Raw genomic sequence first — 25019 nt, 5'->3', positions numbered from 1 at the left:
GTGAGCAGGGCAGAAAGAAGCCTGTTTGTAGTGCTCAGTGCTTCAGGGATCCTGCCCTGCAGAGGTAAGGCTGTTTTAAGTTAGAGCAGCCCTATACTAATGCCAAGGGGCATTTGGGCACAAAGGTTGGCACCTCCTCCTGGGCTGTGCCTTCTGGGCTGAGTCTCCCAGGAGGGGCAGCAAAGAATCTGGTCCCAAGTTTATAATGGAAATGCTAATAGAACCTTAAATTGGACTCAGCCTATGTGCTGCTATGAGTGTAGTCCAAAGTCAGTGTGCAGAGCTCCAGAGCTTTGCTTCCCTCTTTTGAGTCAGATGCAATATAGTCAATTCTCTGCTGCTGCAACTTGGCTGTGTGTGTATGTTTACATGGTCAGGTTAGCATGCAAACCTTCAGATGTCACCAAATGCAAATGCTAGTATGTAACCTATATAATGATGCTGTCCTAACATCATTCATTACAAAGATGACATCTTAAGCTGTTAACATTGCTCAATAAAACAAATATGCACAATTCATTTATCAGTCAGGCATGAGAAACCAGGAATTACTGTGTGCCTGGGAAGCCTTGTGAGTCATGAATCAGAACTCTTAGTGGTTGTATCCCTCAGAGAGGTGTGGTAATTCCATGTCTAGTGAAGTGGAAATTATAAAATAAAACTAATAGTGGAAAGGATGCCTACTAAAAATGCATCATTATATCTTGCATCAGTGTCTCATGTTCTCCAGAGGAGTCAGTTATAATAGGACACCATGGTTATATTCATGCTCTTCTAGCAGGGACTCCTAGTTTATAGGTGCAATTTCCAAAGTGCTCAGTATAGGCATTCCTCTGCTTCCATTCAGCCATTGACTTCAGTGGAAGCAGAGTTGGACCAGTGTTGAGTGCTTTGAGAAATCCCACTCTATATTTCTGGTCATTAGTTGCAACGGGGCATAGCAGCTGTTGCAAAAGAGAAGCCACAGCTCTCCCTAGCACTTCTGTGTGTCGGCTCTTTTCTTATTGCTGACAGTGCAGAAGCTCCCTGGGTGACTAGGGGAATGCATGATGCCCTCTTCTGGAGAAATGGTATTAGAACTTTAGGTTCAGGGAGCTCTCCACCAGCTTTGTGCACAGACCCACGCAAGAGTATTCCTTATATTGTACCTTCAGACAACAGGAATGAGAGGTGAGGATTTCACTTTCTACATAATAGTCCAGGTTGGTAACCTTAACAACTGAGACATTTATAATCAGATTTGCTTTAATTAGGGAGCTGTTCTCACCTCAGGAAATGATGTACCCACATCTGACTTCTGACTGTTCATCACACCAGGATGTGCTAATTAGATTTTCTGAGCAAAATATAGGCTTCTTGTTCCACACAACAAGATTGTGATTGTGGGGAGTGTCGCTATGTATTTTCTTCCAAATGGACAGACAGTCTTGGAGGTGTGTCATGTGTTGTCCTGGGGGCTGAAGTTTAGATGCATGACATTCCCATTATATGGAAATAGTGGTATGTTCTTAACCAACATTAGTCAGGCATATAATACAGGCTTTTCATATGATCTCACTCATAATATGATACTAGTCCATTCTAATTCCCAAAACGTGCATGTTTTTACTCATGAAAGAATTTTACACACATTATAATAATATTTGGCACTTTTTAACTTCAAAGCACTCTACAAATAGTAATTAGGCTAATAACAGCCGTGTCACCCAGGGAGCTATTACTACCCCCATTTCACAGAAGGAGAGGTTGAGTCGCTGGGACAAATTCTGATTTCAGTTACACCCATACCCGTGTAACTGAGATCAGAACCTTCCCCACTAAGGCCATGTCGACACTTACAAGCTTACAGCAGCGCGCTGTAAGAGCGCTCACATCGCTGTGTTTTGCCAACGGAAGAGAGCTTTCAACAAGCAGGGATAGCTGTGTCGGCAGGAGAGTGTCTCCTGCTAATGTAGTGCTGTGCACATGAGTGCTTATGCTGGCAAAACATATGTCACTCAGGGGGGTGGGTGTTTTTCACATCCCTGAGCAATAGAAGTTTTGCCATCATAAGTGCTAATGTAGATGTGGCCTAAGAGTTTGTGACTTAATAAAGGCAACTTTACATCTACATCGAACAACTAGCGCATTGCTGATAACAGGTTTTCCCGTCCTAAATGGCACTGAAAATGCTTTAGCTACTAGCATAGAGGGGACTGGACAATTTTCAGCAGTTACAAAAAGCTTCATTGAGATCTACTGCGACCAGGCCTCAATCATATTTTGTTTCATTAGGTCTAGATCATGCTTTCCGTAACAGTATTAAAAAAAGGAGGACTTGTGGCACCTTAGAGACTAACCAATTTATTTGAGCATAAGCTTTCGTGAGCTACAGCTCACTTCATCTCTGCTAACAGTTTGATTGTTGTCAACACCAGCTGAGGTGTGGGGAAGGCAGGGGTGGACAGCCAGTGTCAACGGTGGAGAATCTTATAGGCAGTCTCTTTGGGTAAGTGTACACTGCAAGTGAACGTACGTGTGTGCGTGTGCACAGCCACACTAACTTTAATCAAACTAGCACAGGTAACAATGGTAGTGTAGATAAGGTGGCTCAGGCTTCAGCACCTGCTAACGATCAGACTGCACATCCAAGCACCCTGGCAGCTTGTACTCTGGTAGATGGCCTGCAATAAAGCCCGTGCCACCACATCTATGCTGATGTTCTTACCCATGCTAGTGAGATTAAAGCGACCACAGGTATGCCTACCTGAGCTACAAACAGGCTGTGTCCCAGGCTGACCTGTTGTTTTTCTGGTACCAGGCAGGTGTGAAACTGAGAGTCACTTCCTCTGTGCTGTTGAAAACTGGTCAGACAAGGCAGACGTGCCAGGGTCTCTATCCAGCTAACCACAGAAGAAGGAAGGAAGGAAGCACAGTGTTTATGAAACACAACTGCAGTGATGGTACAAAAAGTCCCACAAGCATCTATGGACTGACTCTAGGCCAGGCCATTTATTATAACTGATTTAGTGATCTATCTGCATGTTGCTTCTGGTTTTGTCAGTCTCTGACTTTTAGAAAGTGGTTACAATACGCTGCAAAAGAGGACAGTAGCCGGCAGTGGGGTACACAGATATAGTTGTTAGAAGGGGAAACTTAGCAGCTATTTTTTGGACCAATAGGTATTGGCTTTTACTCACTCTAACTGGCTGAGCAGTAACTATAATAATTTTTTGGGTATTCAATAGCTGGTCAACAATAGTGGAGGGTTTGGAGCTTAATTATACTGAATTCAGTTATTCAGTACAGTGAATGGAATGCACATCATTGCTTATTTTTCTGAAACACATATGTAGAGACCAAAGTTCTGTAGGAGTTTGTGGTGTTTGGATAATACAAGGATTGTATTATCCTTGACCAAATAAACTCCTCCAAGGTAAAAGTCTTGTTAGGCTTATTAATTATTATTAAGAATACTAGTTGCCAGGTGAGGAAGCATTATGCTATTGATATGTTATGTGAGCTAACACAAGTCGCTTTGTCTCTCTGTGCCTCAGTTTTCCCATCTGTAAAATAGGAATTATCATGTTTGCTTTCATTTGTAAAGCACTGTGAGATCTCTGGATACAAGGTGCTATATAAAAGTGTGAGTTAAAATCATGTTCAGAAATTGACATGTTGTATTACATCAAAGGGGAGGTTGAGGTGGCCATCTTTGTTGTGGGCATATGGAATGGTAACTTCTGAGAGCAGTGTCTAATCAGGCTGCAGGGGGTTGCATGTTGTACAGTTGGTGAAAACTACCACACAGTGGCGAGCCACTAATAATAGAGTTTTCCTATGCTCTGGTTTGCTGAAGCTATATTATTTCACAGGGCGACCGGCTGTCAGTCAATTGAGGGCTTTGGGGCTCAATTTGCTCTGGGCCACGTTGTGCTCCCTTCTCTGCAGTCCTGGAGAGTCCTGACACAGTGGAACTGCTTCAGTTGTGCCTTGCTATAGAAAAAATTGGGGTTGGCTTTGGGGACTCTCCATAGAGTTGTGCTCTGCAGGGCTTCCTGTATCCCAGGATGCAAGGCACTTTGGAGTACAGGGCAGGGCCTGTGGATCAGCGCCATTCTCCCTGACACCATTTCGACTGTGCACCATGAGGCTGCCATGGCTGCCCTGGCCTAGGGCGAGGATGCCTTTCCCTGCAGAGATCACATCAGGCTAGAGTCCAGGATTTGGCACTTCATTGCCTGGGCTGCTGGTGACAGTGACTATGGGTGAAGGGGGGCGAGAAGGAGAGAGAGAATTACCATTTAAAATAGTAATATGAGTTTTCTGCACTGACTCACAGGTTGGGTATCATTGTGTATAACATGGGAATGTTACTTAGTGGACAAGCAGAAGCTCCTGGCCATAGTGAGGCCACTTTATTCCTACTTGCTTTCAGATGGTAAGTGGCAGGTACTTACGCCCGCCCGCTCTGAAACCGAGGGTGTGCACAACCATGTCACAGTGTCAAGAACCACACAGGAGCTCTTTTTTTTGGTTTTAGATCTGTGACTGCCACTTGGCTCTGAACTGGGTAACAGAGTCTGGGCAGACAAGCCTGGGCCCACAGTGGGTGTAACTCCTCTACAAGCTGGCACAAGCCACATGTGTTTAGGGGCAAGGCAGAGGACTGGAAAAAACACTTTTAGAATGAGCCAGAGTGACACTTCAGGAGACCCATGGAAACCAGCCTTTGATGTTGCCTGGATCCCGGTGGCTTGTGTGATTAAGGGATAATATGGATGGCAGAGGAGTACAGCATATGCGGCAGTAAAGAGCTTTACCCGGTGATTAAAGATGCAAGCGAAACAGAGTTTCATGTTCCCACAAAAATCATTTTTGTCACGCTTTGTGTGGTTTTGAAAGCAGGGGAGGGGGAATGGGATGTGACCAGTGCCTCCTTGTTCACTGACTTCAGGCTGAGCTCAGGACTCAGGTGAGTAATTGTCAGGGTGGGTGGTAGGGGTGTGAGAGAAGGAGTTGCCTGGAAAGGAGTAAGGCAGCTGCTCATGTAGAGCTGTGTCCTGTCAGCACAGATTTGTGTGCCATTTACAAGGCGATAAGGTGAAATGTGGCTGATCTGTGATTGGCTGAGATCCTTGCCTTGGCAGATGGTGACACATGTAGGGTACTGTCTCCGTTACACAAAGCAAGCAGATGCACATTGGCCTGAAGAAGTTTCTAAGGCAGGTTACAGGTGACTGGAGCCTGAGTGGTTGCAGTGATTTGGGTCTTTTGTCTCTGGAGGGCGAATGCACTTCGATAAACTGAATTTTGTGAGTGGGCTGTGGGATGGCCAACTGGATTGGCGATGCTGCCCCGAAGGAAGAGGGGGCAACAACTGCTGGGATGGGGAGCAGGACCTAGGGCTCCATCTTGAGGGGTCAGGTAGGGTGGAAGGAGGGTTCCAGCCTGGCTCCGGCTGCTGGAGGAGGCGTGGAATAGAGAAGGAGGGCGAGCAGTGACAGCTGCGCCCTGGCTTCTGAGGGCAGGGATAAGAAGCAGGTTTCAGGGAATGGCAAAGCTCTGGGCGGTGGGGAGGACACGCAGGGGAGAGGTATCTGGGAGGCAGCTCTGCAAGCAGAGCAGCGAGGCAGGTTGGAGGGTTACAACAGCTAAGACGAAGCTAAACGGGGAGAAGACAAAGATCACAGAGAGGGGGGAGTTGTGGGAGGTGACATAGGGAGAGAAGGACAGCTCTTACACCTGGGCCACACCCCCAAGAGGCAGCATGTTCACCACTTACATGGCACACAGTCACTACAGGGTTAAATTTCAGATGAGCACAAGGAGGGCTAACCAATAGGTAAGACTGCTCTAAAGAGCCTATTGCTGTGACTCAGGCTATTGGGCTGTGTCCTCATAGTGGTAATCTTCCAAAGTGCTGCCTGCCAAACACCACAGTATATCTGCTGCAGGTTGCATTTTGAGTGAGGATCTATAGGAGTCAGTTCACATTGAGAACCAAATTGTCAAAGGTCATTTGAATGCACACACACATGCAGAATGAGGAACTGCACTCAGTCAAGAGCCTTGTTTTGTGCATGCAGGCAGAATCAGGTGCAGCAACAGTGTGCACAGTTTAACACATACACTGCTTTGAAAAACTGTCCCTTAATACTTGTGTAAATGGTCCTCTTGCAGGTCTATCTACTGAAGAGTAGTCTGGCTGAAGGTTTATAAGTCAGTCAGATAGCGCAATGACTTGTTTCCATGAATGGACCCGTTTTACAGAAGAGACTATAAACACGAGTGTCCACCTACCAATAGCACCAAGAGACAGCAGCTTGTGAGAGCTACACTTCAGAAATTTGTATTGAAAGGAAACATTTCCCTTGGCTATGCCAACAAACCTCCAGCCAACCACATACAGCCTGTGATTACCCAAAAGTGTCAGCTCCGGTCCAAATGTCTCCGTGCCACACACAGGTTCCCATGGTCAGACCACAGCAGCTCTAAAAGACATTTTTAAGCATTTAAAATTAATCACATTTTCCTCAATGTTGTTTAGAGAAACTGTAAAGATTTCTCTCGGCCCCCCTCCCAAGTGCATTCTGCTAGCTGGCTCACCAGCACACAGCCCTCAGATTTAAACTACTGGAGGCTGATAGTCCAGGGTTTATGGTGGAGCAGCTCATCTCTGGAACTTATTCTTTTTCTGGGTCTGTGAGTATCCAAGTTTGTTCCTTTGGGGTGCAGGGAGGAATAGTGCATGTTTTACACAATAAAAGTAGTTTCACTGTATATATAGTTAGTTAGTGTATTTGAAGAGCATCATCATTGGCCTGTAAGCATAGGGTACCTTTGTGGTGTTCAGAGGTCTGTGGGTTCAATCAAGTTGTTGTGCACTGCAAATGGCTTCTTGTGTGTGGCCCTTAACGGGGCATATTGCCATCTCTTCACCCACGCTGCTGCCTCTTAATGGTTTGATGGGCACACCAGAATGGGTGGTAGCTTGGGCCAGTTAAATCCCTGGTGATGAACAAAGTTCAGTGGACAGGAGATGAGTTATAACAGGAAGAGTTTGGCTCCTTTGGCCTGATTCTTCTCTTACGCACACTGGGTTTGACACTGAAATAACTCCTGATATATGCCAGTATAAAAGAGAGAGGAGACTCAGACCCTTTGTGTCTCAGTGACTGGTTGGTTGTGGCGTGTCCGAGTTCCTGTATATCACAGTGTTTGTTGAGATTAATGTGGAGCCTGTCCTATATTTTTAAACTGTAAAGAGGTCCAGAGTTTATATGATGAACACACATGTTCAATTAAAAATACAATTAAACTGCTACTCATAATATAGTAAGCGCTCAAAGGTTGAAACTGAGATCTGTTTCCCCCCTCCATCACCTGAGCATATTGCCAGTTTAAGGTGCTTGCGGGTGTTAATAAAATGTTCTCAATTTACAATTAGAAAAAAGTTAAGATGCTTTTGTTTCTAATTTCTTATACTGGGATCTGAAAGTCAAGCTGGGTTCCATGACCACTAATAAAGATCCTGCAGTTAAAAGTTAGCTGTCAATTTTGTTGATGAACAACCCAGACTACAATCCAGTTCACTCTGTTAGCTGTATCGTCACTGACATGATAACAAGAACAAATGTGATGGCTGCCATACTAGGGATTGAACCCGGAACTTCAAAACTAAAAGTAAAAGCTACTACAGCTTGAGCTAAAGAGCCACAAGTTTCTAGTATGTGTCTCTAGCAACTCATATCCTCTGTGGATTGGCACAGCAAGGGACCCATAACATACACTCACCAGTGGATTTTACACAAGCAGTTTTTGTCAGCAGCATTAGCAGATGCAATTGGGTCTGGAGATGTTATGTAAGAACATGACATTTATTTCATACTTTTTGGACAATAACTGTTCTTTAAGAAAACAAGCATTCAAGCGGTGTGACCCTTACAGCCAAGGATCGTCTCGTTTCTGTGTTTGTAGAGTGCCTAGCACAATAGGACTCCAATCCCCACTGAGTACGGGGTACTATTGTAATATAAATATTAACTAATAATGCAAATTAGAAAAGTGAAATAATGGGGAGGGAGTGGCCCTGAGGTCAAATGTTGAGCATATCATTCTGGATGGTGTTCAGTGCATCATCTGTTTAAAAAAAAAATTCATATTGGAGACTCTTGCTATGGAAATGGAGTACAAGACTCTGACAGTAAAATATTTTACTAACAGGGAGAAGACTGCGAGGAAAAGCCTTCTACAATGTCAATGGTAAAGTGTACTGTGAAGAAGACTTCCTAGTAAGTAAGATTTCAGGCCTTTCTTCTGTTTGCTTGTTTTTAAAGTAAACGCTGGTGGTGGTGTTTTGTGCCGGCTGATGTGTAGCGTGAGACCAGTTAGCCTTTGAGCCTGTCCCTGCACCTACTGAAGTCAGCGGGAGTTTTGCCATTGACTTCAGTGGCAGCAGGCTCAGGCCCTTAGTCTGAAGTTGTAGACATGAACCCAAGTGCATAACTGTCTATAAATCATCTCACAGTATAAATTATAAGAGTAAACACGAGCTGTTCAAGCTTTGGGCTTGAATTGCAGCCACAAAGCTTGCCAAGCCTAAGCTCAGACTCAAACAGCTGGGGAATACCAATCATAACAAGAGGGGAGACTCCTTAGACTGCATTATGGCATCACTGTATACAGTGTTGCTTTATTAAAGGCATAGTTCTAATCACTATTCTGCTACGAACTGCGTGGAGCTGCAGTGTGGTTCGCTGAAAACTGTCCGCCTCGGAGGAACCACTAATTTTCTCTCGACACACCCAGTGACTTTGCAAGTGCTGTAGGGGCTGATTCATGAAAAGGAAAATGGAGCACGCTGCTCAGCTGTGCTCCAAAAATAAAATGTATGTTCAGTTAAGGGGAGGATTCTACAAGTAATTCAACAGACAGAAAGTGATTTGATTGAATGACAGTATCAAGGTTAAGATGAGATGATGTTTGGGAACTGAAATCAGAGAGGAGTGTCAAATGTTTGCTTACAGGATGACAAACGAAAGAATCAATATGCTGAATTTACAGCATCTGGCTCCTTATTTATTGAAACAGTAGCATCCTTTTGGAGGCTCAGTGTCTGAGGTTACCCCCTTCCCTACGTAATGAGGTTATCTTCTTCCCACAACCTCAAACAATGCTTGTCCCGCACCAAAAACTTTAACTGGCAGTTCCGGAGCTTCTCAAGGGCATTTCTCATCAATTCAACCCATAAAAATCAGCGAAATCTCTAGTGTAGGAATCATATCTACCTTCATACTTGTATAATCCCCCAATCCCATCCTACCTGTCACCACAACTAGAACCGCTTGAAAAAAGGTAACACTTTTTTTTTTTCAGAATACCAGGAACATTTTTACATTTCATTTGAAATTTTGGTGGGGAAAATCCCATATTTTCTCACTGTTTTTACTCCCCAACCCCTCCATTTTCCAGTGGAAGAAAGGGGAGGAAAGTAAAAAATGTGAGTGGGATTTTACCACCAAAAGAAAACACACTGATATTTTTCAAAAATATTTCCAGAATTTTTTTGTTTGTTGTCAAAAACAGGAAATTCTGGAGAAATCAAAATACTTGTAATTGCACTGAAAAGTTTTGCAAAACACCATATTTCAAGTAATTCTTGTTTTAGTTGAAAAATGTTAGCTTGCTCGGATTCCCTTCCAATAAAAACTACTTCTCCTGCAAGCCAAACACCTGCTTATTCAAATGCAAAGAGATGCCCTATATTCTGACCTGGTAATTTCTCCTTTAAACAGCCTACAGGTTTTATATTACTCTCTGCAATCTCTGAAATACCTTCATCTTCCAATCTGCCAAATACAATGAACTGTTTTCTTAGCACCCCCGCCCTAACCCTCCTCACAATATTATATTATTAATGATATTATAACGTATATTATATTAATAATAAGCAATACTCACCTACATTTTCTAGGGGTATTTCTTGCTGCTTATTGCAGCACTCAGCAACTCCTGATCTTGTTGTATAGCGATGAAAATATAAGGGACGTCCCTTGTAATAAGGGACTGTTGGCAACCCTGCCCTACTTGATGCTTAGAACTGGTTGAAAATTTTCCATTGAGACTGTTATTCAATAGAAAATAGGGACTTTGACTAAACAAATTGTGCCTGGATGGTGCCTGCTTTCCTCAAAACATTTCAGTAATTTGTTGAAAAACTGAAAACCTTTCAGCTAAAACCCCCAAACTGTTAGTCCAAAACCTTTTTGGTCAAAATCTTTTGGTTTTCAGGAGAAAATGTTTTATTTTAATGTTTTAGAAAAAAGTTGAACATTTCTGCTGAACCCCCCCCCCCCCATCCCACGCATTTTCTGAGCAGCTGCTCTTCCTGCGCTCACCCCCACCCTTTGTTCTAGCTACAGGGGTCCTGGAGCAGGTAAGTTGGCAGCAAACACTCCCTAGGAAGCAGAGGTTGTAGGGATTCTAGGGTGAACTCTGGTCCACTCAGGACTTCTCTTGGTACTAGTTTGTGAGGCTGGAGCTTTTACGGGTGAGCCCTAACAAGTCCGCAGGAGCCTGGGGAGGGCTTGCTGTGTGCTGCCTCAGGAACAGGCTGTGGGAGGCTGCTGGGGAGCCAGGAGATGCAGTGAAGCTCTGAACCCTCCATTGTTTGCATTGTAAACTGATTGCTTTACAAAGAACACATCCTCCAGCAGCTTCCCGTGGCACAAATCACAACAAGAATGCTGGGAATTGTTTATATATTAAAATCTAGCCTATTTCTTTAGTCTAGGCTTACAGAGGGCCTAAAGTTTGAAATGCTACAGCGCAGCTATTAGTTAGCTGGAGGCAGCTAAAAGAAAGGTGAGGCTGTAAGCCTTTATTTAAAGAGAACCTTTTAACTGCTTCTGACCCCTAAACTACTGAACAGAGTTACTCCTAGCTGCTTTGAAAAGCCAGTCGTTCCCTTAAGAGTAAGTGCTATAAGGCTGTAGCTGATATGCAGGGCTTTTTAGATGCAACAAAGCAATTTAATCTCCACTGTAGGTACAAATCTCCATGCAGCTTCAACTCTGGATTCCCTCCGGATGTCACCATAACACTGAAGTAGAGATGTTAGAGACAGGGACACTACTGAAGTATGAGATCATCCAATCCACCCCCCCGCCAATGTTGGATTGTTTCCTACGGTCTGTTTTCTAGTGTTTTGTCCAGTCTGGTTTTAACCGTGCCAATGGAGAGAGCTTCTATCACCATGCCAATGGCAGATGTTAGTCTGAAATAATCCTGGGGGGATGTGTTTGGAAAAATGGTCACATTTAAAGCTTAAACTGTGTTAGGCTAGATTCTCTGCTACGTCCCTAGCCAGGCCCAACAGAGACGACCCCCGCTCAGGCACCAGTGGTCTGGCCACTCCTCCTCCCACGACAGCATGTCCCCAGGCACGCCCCTAGGCTGGACAACATCTGCCACACTTACGATGCTCCTGTGCCAGGGAAATTCTCCTTTAGCTTGCTGCAGCCTTTTTCTGGTCAGAGTTAGAGCAAAAAAAAAAAACACCCCACTGATCTAGGCCAACTTCTGGCCCCACTCCTATATTACAGCCATAAATTTCAAAAGGCGATGACGGAATAGCTGCTTTCAGGCTGCCTATATTATAATTCCAGCCCCACCAACAAGCAGTTGTCTAACTCAGGCACCCATGTTCACGTGGCTTTTATTTGCAGTGTGAACAGGATAATATGGTTATAAATCATGTTAGGAAAACCTTCATTGAGCTACAGCACAGCCGTTCTGTAACCGTGTTACCCTGTACATGCGACAAACGCAATGAGCCGTTCAGGGCAGGGACTGTCTCTCCATCTGCATTTGGAAAGTGCCTAGCACACTGTGGCTGTGGGTGAAATCCAAATAATAACTCAGCCGGAAAGCCCTGTTCTGACACAGGCTTGTGGTATAGACAGCAATGTAGCATTTCCATTGATTCCTAGAGGCAGCTGCATGGTTGTCAATGTTTCATTGCCCACAAACCCTTAGAAATAGCAATTGTCGCTGCCTCTCGTCTCCCTCCCAGCAAGAGACACAATGAGGGTCGGCCGGCTGAAGTGATGTCTCCTGGTCACCTGGCGAAGAACTCCTCACAAGCCGATCATGAACCAGAGTGGTGCTATTTTTAACAGAACAGCTTTGAGTTCAGTGCAGCTTTCTGTTTATGGATCTTAAAGTGAGACTGTAAAAACTGATATTCTGTCTGATCTGGGAGAACATGTGGCACTTCTCATAAGAGTGTAGGTTTCCCCTGGCATGCTTGGCCAAATTGTCCCCTCCTGACACAGTCATGGAGCACGCTGGCTCTCTCCACTCCAGAGGCATCTGCATTTCAGTGATGATGCGATTCCTGGGCCAGATTTTCAGAAGATTTCCACTCCCATTTGAGTAACAACATAGGTGGCCAGATTTTCAAAAGAGCTCAGTGTACTGACTGCATATCAGATGCTGACCTCTCTGGAAGTCTGTCCATAAGTGTCACAACAGGAGATGCTAGGCACTGAGCATTTTTTGAATATGGCCCATTGTCTGTAAAGCACTTAGAGATCTTTATGGATGAAATGTAGATGTTATCATGGTTATTCACTATGAGCAAGTTCCTCTGCACCACCAAACCTGAAGGCAGGACATAGATACACCCAGCAAAACTAGGGGCAGGTACATTCTTCTCAATTCTCCACCTGTTTTCTCTTATTGAGGGCATGGATTCTCTCTCTTCACCTGTAGGGAGGGAGTACTGCAAGTCTTTAGTGCTATTGGTGGAGTTGCAGATGAGAGGGTGGAGTGGGACAAAGGGGTACTAGAGCAGCGGCTTTCAACCTTTTTGGGCTCAGGACCCATTTTGGAACGAGTGACTTTCATGACCGAGTACATAAGAAAGTGCTACCCCTGAGTAGGGGGTCCTGGGGGTGGGTAGGTGGCAGACCTAGAGGGGGTTGCAGAGTCCAACTTACACTCACCCCACAGCAGCAGCTCCTGTCCTGTGCGGCTGTCTGGGCAACCTCCAAAGTTGCAGCACTGCTCAGATTTGGCCCTGCTCCCCTGACAGGGGACCCCTTGGGTCATATTTGTGTGAGTGGTGCTGTCAGCTTGTGCTGAGGGGCAGCACTACTCACTCAAATTTGGCCTGGTTGGCCCATCATCAGCATGAAACATTCCAGTGACCCAATTTTGGTTTGCACCCCACAAGCTAAGAATCCCTGTACTAGAATGAATGATGCTGTGGCAGTAGTGATGCTATAGTAGGTAAAGGCTCTGCTTGTACCCAGTGTTATGGATGAAAATGCTAAAGACTAGGGCTGGAAATCCAGGGCCACACAATAGGTGCATGGCTCACTCCATTTTTGAATTTGACATCCCGATTCCAGCTCTCCATAGCAGACGCTGCACCTTGCCACTGCTATAAAAGTTTAAACCTGCTTAAATTCAATGAGTGAATCAGATAAAAAATACAGTATAAGTACATTCTTGAGATAATTAATCTCTATTAAGTGCCAGTGGGAGCACTTAATGCAGGGCACTATTGAACATAAACTTTAAAAAAAAATTATAAAGATTTCTTTTGGTTTCAGGGGAAATGCCAGTGCTCCCCACCCTCTCTCTTTTTAAGGTAGCAAGTCTAGCAGCATGCAGGTCTTGCCTCACTCCTGTTATGATAGTTACTTCATGAAAGGAGATAAAACAAATGACAATTTAATCCTCCCCTGAAAGCTCGTAGAACACAGATGGCTAACTAGCCATAACAGGGACACCGTTCTTGGTGGAGTAAAAATAAATGCCTTCCACTATAATAAATAATCCTAGTCAGGCGTTACTTGTTCCATTTTATTGATAAATTGCTGTATAATCTGGGGGGGGAAAAAATAGTTCAGTAATTTTTAATCAGGGCCAATTTGTCTTTCCCCATCAATGTTTAAATTCCCATAAAGTAATTTTAAATAAATTTATTATTGTTGTTGGCAAAAACATTTAGAAAATGTCACCGAAGTCTGAGACCTTTTATCTTCTTTGTCATTCTTTTAGAGAGGGTTTTTCCCCTTCTCTCTGCTGAGGTAGTAGTATTGAGGGGCGAGGCGGGGAAGGAAGGGAGGGGATCTTGTGGAGGCTGAGACAAGAGAATTTTCCCCTACAGAGGGGATGAGAGAGAAAATGACCCACACATGACAGATGTTAGTCACATCGCTTAATACACTAGTAGAAAGTGCTCAATACTATGGCAATGAAGGTAGCACTGCCAACAGTTAAGGTTACCTGACACTTCCCATTATAAGGGTCTTTTTTCAGTTACTTGTAACTTTGCCAGACTTTAGCCATTTACGCTGAAATTTTCCACACCAGGTGTCTGCCTCAGGCTAATAATAATAATTAAAAAAGAGTTGCAACTCACACAGTTCAGCCATTTCTGTGAAAAAGATTAGGGAAAATGCATTGCCTTTTGCCATCCCCGTTGAAAAAATAAAATCACCAAATTTGACCAAGTTATAAGCTGCTGGGGGAAACAAACCCCTCAGAATGCACATGCTCAGTAGAGTTTGGCAGCTAAATGTGCCAAAGATTCCATCTGCATGGCGCATGCTTCAGGTTCTAATGCTATCCAGATTGCAATGCACCATCCCCATAAAATTACTGAGAATGCACCAGCCTACACTGCAGGGGCTAAGCAGAGATGTCCGTCCATGTGCGCCTCCTGGCTGCCAGGGTCCTACTGTGCACCAGGCACAGGAACTGAGCGCTTTCTCCTCTGCTTTCAGTGCACCCCCTATTGGCATTGAGGCAGCATGGAAGAGGAGAAGGCAATGAAAGGTGGGGGAGGAAGGGGCAGGGGCAGGAGCCTGGGGGAGGAAGGGATTAGAGCAGGACCTGAGAAGGCAGGAATAGAGGTAGTTGGGGAGGCAGGAACTGGGTCATAGGAAGAATAGAGGCAGGAGACTGGGGGGAAGGATTAGAGCAGAGGAAACAGGTAGGAGTTAGGGGGACTGTAGCAGGAGGGGCGGTGGAGGGGGAAGGGGAGGTAAGAAGCAGGAGATGGGGAGGGGCAAGGGCCTATAATTAAAGAGTGTATCATACTGCATATGCACAGGGGGGGCCAAATTAAAGTGGTGCCGAGAACCTCTGGCATTTCCTAACCTTTGAGTACATGACTTTGCAACGTTAGCATAGTTTTACCATAGGGTATTTCTGTTTTAATGTGATATGGAATAGAATAGAACTCTCATTTGTAGGTTTGGTTAACCAGAGAGTCTTGTACTTATACACAGAGGTATGTGAAACTGTTCAATAACTCCCTCCTACAAAATGAAGCCTGGGCAGGGAGTATGTTATCGTATATTTCTAAAGCACCTGGCATCATGGGGCTCGGACCCTAATTTGGGTCTCTAAGCACTATTGCAGTAGTAACTATCTAATAATTCTTTGTAGTTTTTGCATATGCTATTGCTAAGCCTGGAAGTGTGGAAGATAGAGAAGCCCCATCCTGGGAGCTGGGCCCTAGGAAGATAGTTTTTATTTAGTGTAATGGGGGCTAGTGTCAGCTGAAGTCAGCGGTTTGATTTTCCAGCTCAGCAAGTATAAATGGTTGTAGGTCTCCCTTGAGAGGTGAGCTTTGGAAGCAGTGCATTAGTCAAAGAGCACTCTCTCTGTTAACTGAGATTCTCAATCAGAAAATAGACTTGTGTTGAAAAGGTAAATGGCAAAAGCTATAGCTTGTTAGTTAGTTTCCCGTCTAATGGGAATAGTGTAGTAAATGAAGATTTAGATAAGTATGTGAATGTAATATTTACTTTTAAATGCAGTCTACCTAAAAAATAAATTAAAACACACATTCCAATCATAAGGCAGATAAGGGTATTCATTAACACCTTTAAAAAAAAAACAATGGAAAAAAGGCTTGGAAGGGGATCGGCTAATCTATGAATGTTCTATAAACAGGGGACTCAATTCTTCAAGTGCTCTCAAGCCCTGTGATCATCCCATAGCAAGAATGCTTGTAGGATCTGGTCTATTATATATTCAAAACAAAAAGAAAAGAAACCACTTGTGTTAAAGTATCATTAGGACCCCTGATGATACCACTGAAAACAAAGACAACTGATATATTATGCATTAGCATAATCCGTTTGGGAGGAAACAAGATAAAATAGTTACTTATAAAAAAAAAAAATCTGAGGATTGTCCCAGTTTTCTTTAGTTTTTCTCAACAGCTTGCAAGATGCCAGTGGGGTCCCAGTTTTATATTGTAAGCAGATTTGACAGTGGTGAAATGAATCATCAGAATATCTTGCTTTAGAATGTTGCATCAGAACTAGAGATGGCCCGAACTGCACAATTCCTTAGTGTTTTGAGGTGTTTGGATCTGGAAGTTTGATTTGCCCTGTGAATTTCGGATTTGGATCTTAATGCAAAATTCTGGAGATTATGGAGCTGGCTGTTGTCTGGGTTCATCTCAATGCAAAACGTTTACACGTGCAACAAAAGAGGTGAATTTTTGGCTCAGTGGAAGTCAGTGACAAACCTCCCACTGACTTCTGTGGGGCTGGGATTTTACCCAAGGAGCTAATCCTAGAGGACAAATTTTTGAAGATGAAAACTCCTAAACAAGAGTTCATATAAAAAGCATGGAGACTAGGAAAGGTAATGATGAATGCTGCCATTGGTGAAATATTGCCAAGCTGCGCACCTGAAGAAATCCGAGTCTTGAAATTTGAGACCAGCTAGAGTCCAACAAAATCTCCAAAGTCCACAAAAGAATGATAACTGCACATATTGACCCCAATACTGTAAATAAGCTAGGGAAATGTGTGGATGAAGGAAAAAAGGAACTCCGCATTTTCTGAATAATTCAGCATTAGACAAATTTTTTTTAAAAGTGTGTCATCTAGTTAGGAATGAGAGTTCAGACCAGGCTGATGGTTTGCCTCATAAGGTAGAAAAAGTTGTAAACATTTAAAGATGGATCCCAAGAATCATACTGCAGAAGAGTATCCCAAGAATCTGCAGAAGAGACAGGAAAGAGGAGAGATGAAATTCTGTTTTATGGAAAGGTTCTTCTAACTGTACTGTGCTCTACCTTGGCTAGCACTGTGTCCCGAAGAATGTGTTGCAAAATCAAGTTGATCACATGCCAGTCATCATTTCACTATCCTTTTCCTTGGTAAGATTCTGATAAAAAGGCCACGTTATCTTTTCCTGTTCTTAATGTTACACTGAAACCTACATTCGTGTAACTGAAGTGCACTTAAAAGGGAAATAAAGTCCTTGTAGTTGCGTATAACTCATGCCAAACACTGGGTCAGTAGAGCACGCTAATTTTTTCTGTTTGAGAGTCAGAAAAAAGGCTAGTGAGAAAGTGGTGCTTGTCCACTTCTGAAATAATTGTTTGTATTAGCTGGTGTGTGTTTTGAATTGAATTCTTTCTGACACCTGTTTTGAATAAAATTGTATTAATGTTTTAGGAAGATAAGTTCTGACGTACACAACTTCTTACCCATCATTTCATGGTACATAATTTGTGTATCTGAAGTAAATGGTATTACATCTGGAGCAAGGTGCTACTTAGCATGAGTAAGAACTGCACAAGTTGCCCCTTAGCAAGTATTGAAGCGTCAAATTCTTAAGCCTTCATTGAATTTTTCCTCTTTCCTTATTCAAGCAAAACTCCCACTGACACCAGTGAAATGCTCTTCACATAGAACTAAGAAAGAAGTCACAATTTGGCCTCTACCTTATAAGACAAAAAACAGCCCCAGTGGGTGTTGGGACATGGAGGTCCTCAAACCTCCTGTGTAGCACAGGTTATGCTGTCTGCAGAGGTCACCAGATGCCTAACCACTGAGGCAAAATTCTGCTCCCAAGGAGTGTCCTGCTTTTCAGCAGAGGTCTGTGCACAGTTTGAACCAGTACTCCTTGCTCTACCCAAAGTGCATGGGCAGGGGAAGGAAGGGATCTGAGCACTAATCAGAGGAGTAAAGCAGAAGCCAAAAAAGCAGGAAGAGGGACTGATGCCATAGTGTGGGAGCAACATGAGCCAAACTCCCGAACTGTCAGCAAGACAGGGCAAGGCAGCAGGACACAAAGTATTTCAGGGAAAATGCAGAACACGGTTGCAGACCATTCTGCCTCAGTTTAACCCCTGCCACGAGACTCCAAAAACCTTAAAGCCTGAGAAGTTCCCATTTTGTTCAGTGCAGTTTAATAGCTTCATTTAATTGTGTGTAAAATAAATAAAAAAGACCATCTGCATAAAGCAAAATTTTATATTCTTTCCCTCTCCGAACGTGATCCCATGAATTTCTTGCATTGTTGTATTCCATGTACTAAGGGTCCCACGCAGAGAGCAAACAATAAAGGAGAGAGAAGACAGATGCTCTGCTAATGGGAAACCAAGGAGCAGAGACTCTGAGGGATTACAGACTGCCTGGGGTTGGAATACATTATTAGCATAGCACCCAATTCAGAAATGAGTTTTCCGAATTAAACGCCTGAAGCATCTTGGCAAAAACTCCTGGTCTACCCTCTCAAAGGCCTTTTAAGCATAAAAGAGAAGGAATCTCAAATCTAGGCTGAATGGATGAAATTCAACAACTTTTGCAGTGCCATATCTGTGATTTTTAAATAACTTCCTAACATTACTACAGCCAGGTCACCTGCAGTATCTGCCAAAATCTAAGGTATTTGATCTTTTCCCACTAACCTTTATTAGTTTTTAAAAATCTCCATTGAGAAAGCAAAGGTGTCTGCAAGCATCCATCAGAGAGAAAGCAATTTTTGTCACAAGCACACTGGGGGTGGGGGAGTAGCAGCATCCATTTCATGGACATGGTTAGGCATGCTAAGAAGACATAATGACATGTCTCTAATTTAAGGTAGAAGGTCCTGAAGCCTTTTCCAGATGTATTATTTCTCAATATGTTCTCTCTTTAAACTTCTGATGCAAGCATCAGGGTTTAAAAGATCCGATAGCTGAGGCTGGTTCAAGAACTGATTGCAGAAAGGAGAAATTACTCTCAGTACTTGGTGGGATTACCCTCCATGCATAATTATTCATTAAATGCCCCAAAAACATTGTTGATTTCTTTAGAATATGTTGCACGTTGGACAGAGGAGTCCTTAAAATTTGAGATTATCGGGGGGGAGGGGGGCAGGGGAGAACAAAACAGATTTAAGTAATCTGGGCAGAATGTGACCTCTTTTTTTCTCTCCCATTGAAACAAAGGCTTTTGGGAAAAATCATTAGTGATTTCTGCCTGTTTGGTAATTAAAGGCTGGGAGACCGCAAACAAAAGAAAGTTCAGCTAGCTAAGGCTTTACCTTTTACTCTTGAACTCCAATATAATTTTCAAGATCTGTATATTTACAAAAAGAACTACCTGAGAAGCTAGAGATAAATAATGCATAGATCATCAAACTCCTGAAACAAGGTATTGACTCTTGCACAGAAAATCACAGATTATAACAACACCTGGAGAGATGGGTGTGAATAAAGAGTTAAATGGGGGAGGAAAGTTAGGACAAAATTGAGATCCCAGAACAGTAAATTGTTACCTCTCCAGGATCCATTTGTTTTCTTTGTATTTTGGTAAGGAGTATTGTACTTTAAAGTCACAAGAGTGGGAGTGAAGGCGGATGGATGCCTTAGGCTGAGCATTGAATTTTAGAGCTTTCCTCTGCTTGTGTAACAACTTTAACATTGTTCAGTGTTGTTCATGGTATTAGTAACAAAAACCAAACACCTCAATATTTGTGAATATTCAAAAATGTGTCTCATTTATCTTGGGTACATACTGTACATGGGCCCATGCAAGTACATTTCTAGTTCTAGAAGAGTATGTAATTATATTTATCTGCTTCAGAAACAGTAATAGGAGAAAAAGTCACTGGCATGTTCAGAAAAGCTAAACAAAATCCTCTCAGTGAATTTTAAAAGATGGCCAAATATGTGCAGTGTCAGAATTATAAACTCTTGGTACATAAAATGTAAAATAAAACAGAGCTGCATGTTAATGAAAGCATTGAAACCAGTGGTGTCTGTAACAAAGGCACAGGCAAGTAGCCCAAGCCCAGGAGTAGGAGCCAGGAACTCTTGAGTTTAACCCCACCTGTGACTCTCTTGTAGATCCACCATCACTATGGTCTGAGTGATTTACGGACATTTATCCACCCAGCACTCACATGAGGAAAGGAAATATTCTCTCCATTTTGCAGGTGGAAGAACTAAAACATAGGATGAGATTTTCTAAAGCACTTGAGGTTATCTAATGGTTCCCATGGAAGCTATTAACTTCCTTAGGAGCCAAGTTAGACCAACCAAGAGCTCTTTTGAAAATCCCACCCAGTGGGAATGAGACTTATCAAAAACCATACTGGGCTTTGTTGCAGGAACTGAACCTAGTTCTTTTGAGCCCTAGAATTATGCCTTAAGTGCAAGACCATTTTTGCCCTTCTTCAGTCTTGAGCAAGTCACAACTTTTCTGCCTCCGTTTCCCCACCTGCAACATGCGGATAAATATTACTTGACAGGAAGGTTGTGCAGTTTAGTATTAGTAAAGCACTTTAAAGAGGAAAGGTGCAAAGTGCCAAGTATTATTACTGTTTCAGAGTATTGTGTTTTGTGCTCTGTGTTCCTAGAATTTAAAACCTAGAACTGATGTGTGAGCCCTCCATCTTTAGCATAAACACATGTATTGCAGGATTGAGTTATGAATACCTGGCAAAAGCCATTTATTGTCAAGGATAATACAGATTTAATAGAGCAGTATCCACCATGCTGCTTTACTGTAGAAAAAAGTGCTCCTGAGAGGAGAGGCTATCATTCTTCTCCATCCTATATATATTTAACTCACCAGGGGAGACACATCCAGATCCTAATTCTCATTGAACCAAAAGGTTTCAGGCTCTTCCAGATCAATACTACAATCAGAAAAAGAGCACAATATAGTAGTAAAGAGGGTCATTTCACTGAGCTCATAAGATAGTTTGTCAATGTGATTGGACTTTGTGCCATTTTGTAGCATTTTCTTAAATTGGGTAATCATTCTCTTGTTGCGTTTTTACAAATACAATTCCCCCACTAGAAACAAATTATGGTTTTAATTTAATAGGTTTAGTGATATAAAGAGAGATTGTGTGTCAACAAAACCCTGCCTTCTGACAAATGTAATTTACAGCAATCCAGACAGCAATAAATGACATTAACCTGACCACAAGCCATTCAGTTCTTTGGGAATATGGTCCCTGTTAATCAATAACTGGGTAAATGCTCCTTTGCATTCCTTATCAAATGACAGCCAGATGGTACTGTTAAATTCATTCTGACAGGGTTTTGGAATTAGCTGGGTTTATACTATTGTTAATCTTCTGCTGTCTGCTCAGCTAGGACCTCCCCACCTGTTTCCAGCAACCCCTGAGGTCGCAACCTTAGGAAACAGTCTAGCCAGATGGTCATTCAGATACAGTGGAACCAGTGAGATTACCGGGTAGTAGCAGCATCTTTATCTGCTGGAATAAGAATAAGAAAGCAAATATTTTAGTCTTAAAGCTGTTGACAGTAAGGTGGGGAGCGGATCCCAACCATTTCTCTAGGTCTAGACAATTTCACACTAATTCCATTACACAATGCAGCAAAATGACTTGCAGAAATATATGAGTAACATTCTATGGACACTGGTGTATATGAAACAAACAGTCTGAGATGGTCATTTGTTACAATTTAAAAGGTTTAGTTAATCTAAGGGGATTTTTTGTTTTTGTTTTTTTATCATTACATGTGCTGTATTGTCCAATACATAGGAAATATTAAAGCAGACAAAGAGAAGGCTGTGAGAATTGAAATAGCATATTATTTAATTAACAACGTATTTGTCCATTGTGACATGTGAAAGTGACTTCAGTTTATAATTGTTTATAACCATGGCCCCAATTTACCACTTATCTGGAAAAATAAAACAAAGAGAATGTCTTGCTAGTTTAGGAGCTAATCCAGTGATCACTGAAATCAAAGAAACAGTTCCCATTAACGTCTCTGGCAGTTGGATCAGGCCCTTAGGCCTTGTCTACACAACCGCGGTAAGTCGACCTAAGTTGTGCTACTCCAGCTATGTGAATAATGTAGCTGGAGTCGACATAGCTTACGTTGACTTACTGCGGTGTCTACACCATGCTATGTCGACGGGAGATGCTCTCCCATCTACTTTCCTTAATCGTCTCGTTCCGGTGGAGTACTGGAGTCGACCAGAGAGCGCTCTGCAGTCGATTTAGCAGGTCTTCACTAGACCCGCTAAATTGACCCCCAGGGAATCGATCGCAGCAACGTCAATCCCCAGTAAGGGTAGACATGGCCTTAGTCTCTGTTAGATCCATGGCTGTAAGAACACACCATGCTCTCCAGGCCCAAAGAGCTGGGCTGTGGCACATGATCTACACGTTGAGATCCTACCCTTGGCCTCATGTTCCAAGTCTAGCTCCAAGACCACAGCATGTTTTAGATGAACTTTGCTATAACCCCAAAATGTTCAAATAAACAAATGTTCAACTTACTGTGCAACCAAACGTAAACAACTGAGCAATCATTCCCTGCGATAGGAAAGAGGGCACATGGAGCAGTTTGTTTATATTGGACTGAGGAGGGGGGAAGATAAAGTTCAGCTACTGCAAATAACAGTTTAAAAATTACGTTTGGAGTCCTTCAGGCAAACTCTATGCTATAGGGTATCACTCAGTAGGTCAGCTGTCAGGCTGATAAATTGGTTTACGAATATGCATCTTAGTTCCCCCTTCTCTCAGTCTCTAAACAAGACAGGGTGACATCCTGACCCTACAGCACTTAATGGGAGTTTTGCCATTGAGTTGAACGAAGTCAGGATTTCACTCATACATCCTTACCCACTTTTTATCTTTTTGTAAATACACTTTCATCTGTCCAAAAACAAAATGGAGTTATAATCAAGATTTGAAGAGTGTAACTGTGCTCACAGTCCCCATTATCATAGAATCATAGGGTTGGAAGGGACCTCAGGAGGTCATCTAGCCCAACCCCCCTGCTTCAAAGCAGGGCCAATCCCCAATTTTTGCCCTGATCCCTAAATGGTCCCCTCAAGGATTGAACTCACAACCCTGGGTTTTGCAGGCCAATGCCCAAACCACTGAGCTATCCCTCCCCCCATTATCCTCAATGGGAACTGCATGCCTGGATCAGAGGGCAAAACTAACTCAAGCTATTTAAGACTAGTACCTGAAAATGTTCAAAGTATAGTGTGAAACCCTTTGAATCAGTGTCTTCCAAGAGCATTTCAAAGTAGGCCACCAAAAAAGTATTTGAGCCGACAGCGCAGCTTGGTTTGTTTCATCCCAGGTCAGATGGAAAAAACAACACAGCATTCATGTGACGGGTGTAGTTTCAGAAGGAAAGGAAGCGAGATTAGCAATTACTAACAATCCTTTCTCTTCTGTCATTTGAACAGTATTCGGGCTTTCAACAAACAGCGGACAAGTGCTTTGTTTGTGGACACCTCATAATGGAAATGGTAAGAGAGTTAATTCCTTAATTGTGGAATACATTTCTGTTGATGCATTTCAGGGAGTATATTGTAATGTGCGGTTTGCTTCTGACCTAGTCAGATCATAGCCATGTGTCCACTACTGCCAAAGACATTTTAATCAAGGAATTATCACGATTAAAATGAAAATAAATTCACACGGTGTTGCCATTATCACTTAAATGTATAGAGGGGGCCCTTCTCCTATATCTGAACTTGTGGAACTTCGATGTTACTGAGGTCTGCCAAGCAGGGAGGAGGGGATATAGTCAGCTAGCAGTGAAAACACTTTGGTACATTTTAGTATCACGCCATAAAATATAGAATCTTTTCTGGGGGAAACAAAACAAAGGAATGCTGTATAGCTAGGTGAAACAGCAGGAACCGTATCATATGAGAGGGAGCGTGGTCCATTGGTCAGAGCTGGGGGAACAAGGAATCAAGTTCTGAGCTCTTTTCCCTTCTCTTGCATTGTGATCTTGTGCACCTCACTTAACCTTTCTGTGCCTCAGTATCCCATTCTGTAAAATGGGAGTAAGAGGAGGTTACTTACCTGTATCTGGAGGTTCTTCAAGATGTGTAGTCCCTATTTGTATTCCAAATGTGAATGTGCAGCGCACCATATGCTGGAACAGCTCTGTAGCCGTGTCTGTTGACCCGCACTTGCATCTTCCTCACGTGCCCAGCCAAGGCTATCAGAGGTTGTGTGGGTTGATGCCGCTCTCAAGCCCTCTTACCGCTAAGCATATAGTCTGCAGCAGAGGGGATGGAGAGCAGGGACTGGAATCCAAATAGGGGACACATATCTTGATGACCCTCCAGTTACAGGTAAGTAACCTCCTCTTCTCCTTGGCGTGATGGTCCCTATATGGATTCCAAACATGGGTGAGTAGCGAGCAGTGATCAGCATGAAGGTGGACACAAGGACTCGCAAGAAGTCACAGACTGCAAAACAGCGTGACCAATGGCCACATCAGCCCCCGCTGCCAGAGCAATAGCATAGTGAGAGGTGAAGGATGGAGTTCCACGTGGCTGATTGGCAAAAGGCAATTCTGCGAGGCAGGTCAACATGGTGGCTTCTGCTTGTGTGGAGTGAGCCGTGAGTCTGGGAGGTGGAGTTATGTTGGAGAGAATGTAGCATTTGTAAATGCAATGGGAGATCCATTTGGAGATGCGCTGCGAGGAGAGGGCTTGGCCCTTGCAGCGTTTGGCAACAGAGTCTGGGTGAGGCATGCCCATGTGCGTTGGAGGTAGAAGGCCAGTGCGTGGCAGACGTCAAGAGACTGCAGTGTCCTGGCTCTGTTGGAGTTGTGGGGGTTTGGGATAGAAGACTGGCAGGTGGTTGAGGTAGAACGCGGACACCACCTTAGCGATGAATTTGGGGTTCAGGCATAAGGGGATCTTGCCTTATGAAAGACAGCGTGGTAGGGTCAGCTATCATGGCTCTGTCTGGGGCTTCTT

General features: G+C 43.3%; 1 protein-coding gene across 2 annotated transcripts in view; it reads left to right on the top strand.

Annotated features, from left to right (window-relative positions):
* The window catches only part of WTIP (WT1 interacting protein), a 118767-nt gene that overhangs the window by 78144 nt on the left and 15604 nt on the right, over window positions 1–25019 (top strand). The window contains exons 3-4 of one of the 2 annotated variants that reach the window (XM_048816742.2): window positions 8206–8273; window positions 23484–23546. In XM_048816742.2, coding sequence (XP_048672699.2) covers window positions 8206–8273; window positions 23484–23546 — 131 coding nt within the window. The remainder of the gene's footprint in view (window positions 1–8205; window positions 8274–23483; window positions 23547–25019) is intronic. The other variant, XM_075118417.1, reaches the window with a different exon arrangement.

This window comes from Caretta caretta, chromosome 12 (assembly GCF_965140235.1).
Source record: "Caretta caretta isolate rCarCar2 chromosome 12, rCarCar1.hap1, whole genome shotgun sequence".
NCBI lineage: Eukaryota > Metazoa > Chordata > Testudines > Cheloniidae > Caretta > Caretta caretta.
This window is presented reverse-complemented; position numbering and strand designations above follow the sequence as displayed.